Here is a 10,294-nt window from a genome sequence, read left to right as displayed (position 1 = left end):
ATGAGGATTTCTGCCTCCAACGGGGTAAAGTACGCTGCTCTCGTTGCCATGGTGAATCGGTGAATCTGTGATCGATGGCGGGGTCTATTTGAGGAAGCCGCGTGCGCGCACTGATCCAGGATTGGTTTCACCTGGCTTGATGAATCCGTGTCTGCTCATCCTGGCTTGGTCTTTGTGCAACCAATTAAGCCTGGACGTTCTTGTTTTGGATTCGTTGAACCCAGCTCAGTCATTTATCCTGTATGTCTGAATCCTACTTTTGTGAAACGGACCCCAGGACTTCAGCAGAATAGCTGAATAGACTCTTTGTGTTAGAGCCATATTTCAACATTTCAGGACACCCAGGAATATTATCCCAAGCAGCAGGATTATTGGCTGCAGACACCTGGGTGCTTGCCATGATGATATACACCTGGGTGTTATTAACCACACTGACCAATCACCTCACATTGACGCACATGCTGTTTCATACATGTCCCCACCAATGTTGAGATGAAACCTACATGCTTTGCTGGTATTTGTTACACCTGTGTACAAGTTCTTTTAGGAAAAACTCTGTTTTAATTTCACTTTCTATCCACATTTTTCTGGAAAACAAAGGTTATGGATGGAGCCACTGTTCTTTAGAATAAGAAGAGACTTTAATCTTGTTTAGTACTCGTCTGTCTCATACCCAGATTAATACAATCATCCTTGATTGATTCAAGTAACCTAAAACAAGCCATCACTTATATGCTAATTAATCATTCAGAAATGATCAGCTGTAAATGACAATCAACATAAAACTGCTTCCAGTTCCAGCCTCTACGTCAGGTCAGAGCTCTTGTTCCTCTCCAGCATGGTTCAGAAGGTGGCAGTGATCGGCGCAGGGATTTCTGGTCTGACCAGCATCAAGGCCTGTGTGGATGAAGGTCTGGAGCCCACCTGCTTTGAGAGCAGCCATGATATTGGGGGTCTTTGGAGATTTAAGGTGAGGGAGAATGTGTTTTAAATGCTTGTACATTATAAGCTTGCATTGGTGCTGCAGTCATGGTCATTTGTTTGAAATGTTAACCTGTGTAGGGATGTGCCTGTAAATCTGGCAGTAAATGAAAGAGGATAAGACCTCTATGGATCTCATGTGGTCCAAAGATTATTTATGCTAAAAAAAAAAGAGAGCTGTCATTCACAAGTTGGTTACCACAACTGGTAAGGCCCTTACAGCATTACACTAAGTTTTGGGGAGTTTGACCCTCTGATGCCAAACACTGTATCATACAGTAAGATAAATGAGAATATATGTGAACTTGTAGGAGCACTGAGGCAGGATGCAAATATAAGTATAGATTTTTTTAATGTTTTGTTTTGTTTTGTTTTGTTTTGTTTTGTTTACTTGTAGACACAATATAAATCAATAATAACACACTGGTAACGAGAGACTTCCCTACGAGACCTGAGGCTTATGTTGCTTACACAGAGCAGAGTCTCAACATTTTTTGGTACTGTTGTTTCTTCTCTGTAGATCACTGGTTCTCAACCTGTGGCTCTCGACCCCCACTGGGGGTTGCCAAAGCCTCAGGGAGGCTGAGGGCCAGATGAGCTGCCAGATTTTTGGTAAATGTTGGGCCGTTTTGCCGGCAAGCTGCGAGCGTTTAGACACACAGAGCCGGATTGGTGAGTTGATCCGAGGTGCCCAATTTTCCTCCTCGTAGGGTAGACATATTGGTGGAACCTTTTTGGTTTAAACAGAACGAGGTGGCCTTCCGCAACGGGAGGGGCTGTTGAAGACTTGTGGGAGGAGCTGTTGATGACGCCACACGTGAGACCCACTGGCGGTGGATAAACAGGAAACAGCTGATAGCAGNGGCGCATTCTGTATAAACAAAAGTAGGTAGGCGGCATTTTGCTGCACTCCCCCATTTTGTTTTTATACTTTTTTACTACACCACTCACTGTCTGTGGAACAGCTCCAGACTTTACATTTGATAACACCACAAATTTGAGTTTTAGCACTCTAGTTTTTGGATTTTGTTCATTTTTACTTGTATTTCTAGACTGTCTTAGACCATAGGAATAAAATGTATGAATTTTGAAAATAGGTGAAGTTCCATTTTAAGGAAAAAGGCTGGAAACCACTAAACAGAATCCAGTTGCCATGCAGTGTTATATTTATGCTATAATTGTCCACCAGAGACAGTAAAAACCGTTTCACCTCGAATTTTAAAAGTCCTTTAAAGTTTGGGACATATCACAGGGGAAATGTGTAATACTATTTATACTGTAGTGACAGATTTGTTCATGTTGACAGTTAAATTGCAGACGAACTAAGCTAAATGATAAAGAAAATGTTTGTCGCTATCCATCTTCATATTGTCCCTCTGCAGGAGAAGCCAGAGCCTGGGCGTGCCAACATCTATCAGTCGGTGATTGTCAACAGCTCCAAAGAGATGATGTCTCTCAGCGACTTCCCTCCTCCAGCTGAGCTCCCCAACAACATGCACCACTCTCAGGTGCTGCTGTATTTTCGCCTCTACGCTCAAGCTTTCAAACTGCTGGAGCACATACACTTTGAGGTCAGTGACTTTAAGGACTGGTGGTATTGTTTCTGTATGAAGTTAAAGGGACAGTTCACTCCAAAATCATAAACACATATTTTCCCTCTTACCTGTAGTGCTATTTATCAGTCTAGATTGTTTTGATGTGAGTTGATCTGTGTTGGGAAATATCAGCCACGGCAATGTCTGCTTTCTTTTGCATATACTGGAACTGGATGGCACTCGGCTTGTGGTGCTCAGAGTTGCAAAAATATACATTTAAAACTCAGCAGCGATGTCTCTTTGCAGAAATCATGACCTGGTTACTCAAGATAATCCACAGACCTTTCTGTGAGCAGTTTCATGTAGGAACTATTTTCTGTCTACTGAACCACACCCACCAACCGTATCACCGTGCAGAAGGAAGCGTGCATCTACTGCTAGCTCACCTAGTACCACGGAGGTAGCAAACATAACAGCTCGGCCGAGGTTTAATGTTAACATCTCACAAAGTCATGAGAATGAGCCTCTCCTCCATGAGTGGATGCACACTGTTTGTTCTTTCAAATCTGACAACATAAACAATGTAAATGGGTTCCTTTGTACTTCCTGTTGATATGTTTGTTAACGCAGTAGCTGGCAGGAGGTAAACAGGGACCAGAGCCGTTGCCCTAGCAACAGAATAGCTGCGAAACTGTGCTAAATAGGGGACTCAAAGTGAAGTGTTAACAATAAACGTAATAGATAAATATTAATGTTGGTTCTCGTGTGTGTGTGTGTGTGTGTGTGTGTGTGTGTGTGTGTGTGTGTGTGTGTGTGTGTCACAGACTAGCGTCGTCAGCGTGAGGCAGACCCTGGATTTTGAGGTGACAGGCCAGTGGGAGGTGGAGACACAGAGGAGAGACGGTCAGAGGAAGACTCATGTTTTTGATGCAGTGATGGTTTGTACCGGACACTTCACCCGGCCTCACCTGCCTCTCAGAGACTTCCCAGGTACCAGGAGTCATTATAAACACTATTTTGTTTTCTTGCTTCATATTATGTCACCCAAGATCCCCCACTGTATTTGACAGAGACACAGTGCAGCTGCTAATCCAACTCCAGAGAGCTATGAAAATAATTTACTTTTTTTTTTTCATCTCAGGTATTGAGAGCTTTGAAGGCAGATATTTCCACAGCTGGGATTATCGCAACGCTGAGGGTCTGCAGGGGAAACGAGTGGTGGTGATAGGGATTGGAAACAGTGGAGGTGATATTGCTGTGGATGTCAGTAGAGTTGCTGAGGAGGTACAATATTCAACTCAGTTCTGTATTTGGCTTTATTCTTAAAAAAACAAAGTGACGCTTAAACATTTTAAAAGCTGAGCACATGAATGTGCTGTCCTGACCTGCAGGTGTATCTCAGCACCAGGAGCGGAGCATGGGTTGTCAGCCGTTTGGGACCGGGAGGGATCCCAAATGACCTTATTGGGACTTCACGAATGGATATGATGATGTACAAGCTCTTCCCCTCGTGGATCAACAGGATGGTGGAGAAGGGGCTGGAAAAGGCTTTGGACCACAGACTATATGGGCTGAAACCAAAAAATGGGTAACAGACAAGATACTTTAGATGAACATCTTTGTCTTATTGTGTGGTCAGTGTGATTATTTTTAAGCATACATATCAAAGTCCACATTCTCTCTATGTTCATACACCCTATAATACACTGGCAGAGCTGACAACATACAGATGATTTTGCAGGTTACAAATGTTAATTTTTCTTCATATTTCATCCTTAGAAATGACAACGAAAAAGACTTAAACACAATGTGATTCATGTCAAAAAGTAGAATTTCCAGTTGTCTTATGCAACCACTTTATAATTCTAGCACCACACTGGGCATCACACTTAAAAAAGTCCCATCACATATATGTTATGCATCAGTGAAACATTTGGCCTCATGGTGGTGCTAGAGGATCCAAAGTGTTTTTAAAGCAGGTTTAAATGCCTAAATTAAAATCTATTTGTAATAAGAAGGTGTGAGCCCGAGATGTAAATTGCAACATTTCTCCTGGTCTGGTATGAACTAAAATGAACAAATGTACTTTTTACTTCCTGAGTAACAGTGGCTTCTACGCTGTACCAGGCAAGTCTACCTAACTACTGGAACTGGGCAGCAGTAGCTCCTTCCATCAAGATTTGGGACTTGGCTTAGGTACCAGAGGGCAGTTGGTTCAAGTCCCCATATGGACTAAGTATGGAGTGTGGTCTGGTAGCTAGAGATGTTCCAGATTGCCTCCTGGGCACTACAGAGGCACAGAACCCCCAACTGCTCAGGGCACCTGTCCAAGGCAGCCCCCCTTCACTCTGAAGTCTCTCCATTTAATGCATGTAGAGGTCCTGTGTGTGCATGTGTGTGTGTGTAATTCAGGCCTGTGAGAATGAAAGAATGAATGAAAAATTGAATTTCCCCTCAAGCATTACTAAAGTATATCTTCTTCTTCTTCTTCTTCTTCTTCTTCTTCTTCTTCTTCTTCTTCTTCTTCCTGTACGCTGAGTGTGTTTTGTGTCCTCATACACTACCTTATCACAGCCCTGTTGTCCTTTATCCAGGTTTTTTGAACGAAACCCTGTTGTGAATGACGACCTGCCCGGTCGGATCATCTCAGGTCGTGTTCAGGTGAAACTAAATGTGAAGGAGTTCCGTGGGTCCAGCGTGGTCTTTGTCAATGGGAGCATCATAGACAAGGTGTGTATTAGTACAGTTCTTAGACTGTATACCTGATCTTAATCATATGATATACATATAATATTGTTGCATTTAGTACTGTGCAGGACTGCAGCGATATACTGGTTTTAAGGTACAGTATACCATGATGTAAAAATTGATGGTTATTAAACCATGAAAAAATGCTAATAATAACTCTTCCATTTTCATTCCTTTAGGGATCATACTGACTGATAATAATGTAAATTCTGTATTACAGTGATACTGTGATTATGTGGTTATAACATGAAAATCTCAAACCATTGTAACCCTAGTGATTCTCTTTCCTTTTTGTTTTCTGTACACACAAAGTAAAAGTAAGTAGAAGTCCATCTAATAGTTGTTTTGTGTGTGTGTGTGTGTGTGTGTGTGTGTGTGTGTGTGTGTCACACAGGTGGATGTAGTGGTGTTTGCCACAGGCTACAACTACAGCTTCCCCTTCCTGCCTCCAGCTCTGCAGGCTAAATCTGGATACAGGCTGCGTCTCTACAAGCACGTGTTCCCTCCTGCACTGACCCAGCCTACGCTGGCTGTGGTGGGTTTCATCCACGCTCTCGGGGCAATAAACCCTGTGGCTGAGTTACAAGCACGCTGGGCTACAAGAGTGTTTAAAGGTAAAGTACAGCACTTTAACTAAAAGTTTCACGCTTAGGTTTATCATAAAGCAACAGGGTGATAAAACAATTTTCAGTATGTTTCATTGACCTGTTAATGTGGGGCCTCGGTCTCCAGGACCCAAACAGACCATTAGAGTAAGACAAAATTAAATGATTTTAATTGCATGTATTTTAAGTTGACTGATTTTTTTTGTCATGCAGGCTTATCAACCCTCCCCTCAGAGGAGACCATGGTGAAGGAAATTGAAAAGGACTCAGTGACGATGCATCAGAAGTAGGAATAAGCGTGAAACTGAGTTGTAGATCCATGTGAAGATGTTGAGATTATAACACAATCCATTTCAATGTTGCGCGTACAATCCACTCAGCCTGCAATTAATAAATTAATTTAATTATTGATTAATGTAGTCATTATTTTATCAATTTAATCAATTAATTATTTAATTCAAAAACTGTCAAAACCCCAAAATATTCCATTTACAACTAACATCAGACCAAGAAAAGCAGCAAGACGTCTACTTTGAGAACCTGGAACCATTTTTGCATGAAAATGGCAATTAATTAATTATCAAAACAGTTGGCGGGTAATTATCTTTTGATCGACCAATCGAATTATTGTTGCAGCTCAACAGTCCAAATACACTTTTATACATCTGGTAATTGTGTCACACAGTTAATCTGTTTCTAATAACGCCTGAGTCGGCTCATCACATCCCGAAATTGTTAAGTTTCTGCTTTATTTTTCTATTTTGAAGTTGATGTGGTCTGTTGGTGACAAAATCATTAATCTATAGTGAAATGTATTTGCAATTGCCAGGTTTCAACCTGTAGATGGCAGTCAGTACGCATAGTTATAACACTACAATCCTATTATTACATATTGATATTCAACTGAAGTGTTTGGGGTTTAGTTGCTCTTTTAGTCCCTTATTAAAACAACATGTTTTGCTTGTGTGTTTGTTTTTACAATGGTCTTTGTCTTCCTCTCTGTCAGATATATGTGCTCGGAGCTGAACCCTCTCCAGGTGGACTACACCCCCTACCGGGACTTTCTGGCAGAGCAGATAGGGGTCCGACCGAACATACTGTGGCTCTTCCTGAAGGACCCCAGACTGGCACTGCAGGTTTTGCTGGGTCCCTGTACTCCTTATCAGTACCGTCTGACTGGACCGGGTCAGTGGGCTGGAGCCCGTCAGGCCATTCTCACTCAGTGGGAGCGGGTGTTTCAGCCATTCAGGACTAGAGTGGTACCAAACCCAGAGACCAGACGCTCCTCCAGACGAAGTGTGATGTTTTTCTTCTCAGGTGCTGCTCTGCTGTGCTGCCTCTGCTACAACAAACACTCCATTTCCTCTTTCTTCCGTCTTCCTGCATTCTTCAGAGCTCCTCAGTGAGCTGATTGCGTTAATGATAACATGATGACGGAGGCAGCAGTGAAGCAGCACACTACTGTACAACACTTTCTATCTCTAAGTGCTGAAGGCACACTGCACTAATTTGACAATTAGAAATAAAGTCTTTATTATTTTTATAATTAGCTTTCTGGCCACCCACTGAGGGTCTGTACAAACCCAGCCCAGTCGCCAGAATAAAATGCTGGCATTGTGCATTTCTGCAAATCACAGATATGTCACATTTGTGCATTTCATATCATATCAACAATTCTCAAGTGACTTAGATTGCATGTATATGAGCCTTCTCATTAGGTAGAGGAGGGGATGGTGGATGGCTTGATGTTTAGCTAAGATGGCTGCCAACAGCTGACAGCAGCAGACCAGCATTGGAGACTGATAAAATGGGTGTTTTTTCAAATAGAGCTCGGGAAATATCCAGCCACATTTGTAGTGTCCAAACCGAGTATTTTTTAGCAAGAGTTCTGGACGTGTCACACTGTGTTTGTAGCAACCAAACGGAGTATTTTTAACAAGAGTTCACTGTGTTTGTAGAGAGGGAACCAGGTATTTTATGATGATATAATTTAAGTTAAGGTCATGTCCAGCTGTATTTGGAGTGACAAAAGTTTGCCATGTTTGTAGCAACAAAATCAGGTATTTTCTCACAAGCATTAGAGGTATTTGTAGCGACTGAACTGGATATTTCGGACATGTCCAGCCATGTTTGGCAAGAGACTTTCCCATGTTTGTGGCAACCAAACCAGGTATTTTAAGTCAAAACATGTTTTCCTAATCCTGGCCGGGTGTTTCTGTGCCTGAACCTAACTACACATTCACCACAGTGTTGTCACAACATCAAATTAAAGATGTAACAGGTTTGCAGAACCATAGACCTACAAAGCCAGCATTTATTCTGCCAGTGGAGTTGAAGAAACACAATGTAACTTTGGCGGCTGTACATTTGAAATCATTCTGCAGAATTAATCTGTCTACTGGTGACAAGTGACGGTATATGTGACGACATTTTAGTCTTTCCTGCTAATGTTATTGTTATCAGACCCGTTGACTCAATGTTGGGTTTCATGCTAGTTGATTTTGGCCTACAGGAACGCCTTCCTGAGAGGTTCTATTGCTTCATGTGATTGCAGGAGAGTTTTTATATGATAAGGAATTGATCTGAATGCGCAGAAACAAACTAATAAACTGGATAAAATGAAAGTTGCTGTGTCATGCTAAAAGAAGTCGTCTTCCACAAACTTTCAGTTTCAAGCCATTACTTCTCCATCACATCAAAATATCACACTTTCATGTTAGAAATGAAACAAAAACGGTATATTGTTGCAGTGATTCACCCTTACCGTTTTGCCTTGGAAAATCTGATTCTACACAATAAAATGCAAAACAAATGCAAGGAATATTTACACAGCATCATTTCAGTTACTTCAAATATATTGTGAATTGTTGCTATTTGTTTAATCTAGCCTAAATATGAGGAAATAGCCATGTCATACTATAACTGAGAATTAGCCACGACTGGGTGTCCAAGAGATCCCATTTTTTTTCAACACCGCTATTGGAATACACTGCACTTTTAGACTTTTACCTTCATGTCAGATTAAAATCAGTTGTCCTTTCACCTGGTCTGCAGAAGTGAATAAACCCGACTGGGCGATAAGCTATCATCAATCTTTTCAGATAAGAACCTGCAGATGGGCTAAAGGACAAAGCAGATATTTGCTCCCTTTTACCTCTTTTCCACCAAAATTAGCACATGTACGCAAGTTTTTTAAACACAAGTAAACCTGCCAGGGGCGGGCGGGCCGGTCTGTTCCAGGCCGAACCGGCCGGTGGTCGCAACGTTTTTTTACCCCATAAAACGCAGCCGCGGTTGAGCGCAGCAGCCTGCCCTCACAGCCGCAGGTGGCAGTGGCACAGAGTGGAACATCAGACTGGGTCAATCTAATATTTTGCATATTAAGGGGGGATACGAGCGGTTAACAAGCACTGCCTACATGGCCCTATCATCCCAGACGGGTCGGGCCGGCCCGACAAACCCGACCAGACCCGCGGGTTCGGGCCGAAAAAATATGCAAATGACTCGGGCCGGGTCGGGCCTCGGGCTTCCTTTTTTTCGGGCAGACAATTAGGCTAATGCTGGTGTGTCGGCTGCGTCGGGTCTAAAACCCGCAGGGTCGGGTTGTAATTTTCAGGCCCATTGAGAACTCTAGTTTGTGTTTTTGGATGTGTTCAGGGCACACAGAACATTAAAGGTAGCCTATCAGCAATGTTACACCATATGTGCATAAAGCATTAATCTGCTTTATCAACTAAAAATAAAATCCATACTGGCTGACCAGAAAAACGCACAAATTTCTTTATTGCAAAAGAAAACATAGCCTATTTCAGGAGAGAGTCTGTGTTCAAAGTTAAAAAGATAATATTGGAGTTGATGCAGAGGGACAGGATAATGCCAGTCATAGGAGTGAGGAAGAGGAAGAGACAGATGAGGAGGGGCAGGAGAAGGAGGAGGAGGAAGAGGAGGAGGAGAAGGAGGAAAATGGAGCAGGACCCACCAAATAAACAGAGCCAGGTACAGGTGCAGTGTGCAGGACTGGGTTGGCAATAGGTCTTTGCATAGAATTATATTATATTCAATACACTCTACTGACTGACTAATCTGTGTGTGTTGTGTTTAATATCATTAGATTGTTTTTATACTGCAAATAAAGTATTCGTGTTAAAATTACGGTTCCACATGCGTCCGTCGTGCGATCGGAAAAAAGGCCTCTCCAAATCTGAAACCTGCTAAAAAAAGGCTTTAGACTCCTTTCCCATTGGCAGTAAACCAGAGCTGTGGACAAGGCTCTGCAGCAGGTTAATATGCCTTTCTGTGTGGAGGTGTTTTATTTTTTTGTTTTTTTTGTGGTGTGTCACATTTGACGTCACAGACACTCCAGTGAACCTGTTAGTGAACAGTAGAAAGCAACATGGAGGCTTGTGAAAACTTTGCAGTGGTTAC

General features: G+C 42.3%; 1 protein-coding gene across 4 annotated transcripts in view; it reads left to right on the top strand.

Annotated features, from left to right (window-relative positions):
- LOC126397206 (flavin-containing monooxygenase 5-like) overlaps positions 1-9,084 on the top strand; it is a 13,415-nt gene extending 4,331 nt beyond the window's left edge. For 3 of the 4 annotated variants that reach the window (XM_050055804.1, XM_050055803.1, XM_050055805.1), the window contains 9 exons: positions 796-970; positions 2,364-2,552; positions 3,341-3,506; positions 3,658-3,800; positions 3,908-4,104; positions 5,111-5,246; positions 5,659-5,878; positions 6,083-6,155; positions 6,876-9,084. In XM_050055804.1, coding sequence (XP_049911761.1) covers positions 839-970; positions 2,364-2,552; positions 3,341-3,506; positions 3,658-3,800; positions 3,908-4,104; positions 5,111-5,246; positions 5,659-5,878; positions 6,083-6,155; positions 6,876-7,275 — 1,656 coding nt within the window. In that variant the 5' untranslated portion in view covers positions 796-838 and the 3' untranslated portion in view covers positions 7,276-9,084. The remainder of the gene's footprint in view (positions 1-795; positions 971-2,363; positions 2,553-3,340; positions 3,507-3,657; positions 3,801-3,907; positions 4,105-5,110; positions 5,247-5,658; positions 5,879-6,082; positions 6,156-6,875) is intronic. The other variant, XM_050055806.1, reaches the window with a different exon arrangement.
- The last annotated feature ends 1,210 nt before the right edge of the window (positions 9,085-10,294 follow it).

This window comes from Epinephelus moara, chromosome 10, assembly GCF_006386435.1.
Source record: "Epinephelus moara isolate mb chromosome 10, YSFRI_EMoa_1.0, whole genome shotgun sequence".
Classification (NCBI taxonomy): domain Eukaryota; kingdom Metazoa; phylum Chordata; class Actinopteri; order Perciformes; family Serranidae; genus Epinephelus; species Epinephelus moara.
Note: the sequence above shows the minus strand (reverse complement) of the source record. Positions and strands in the feature narration are given on the sequence as shown.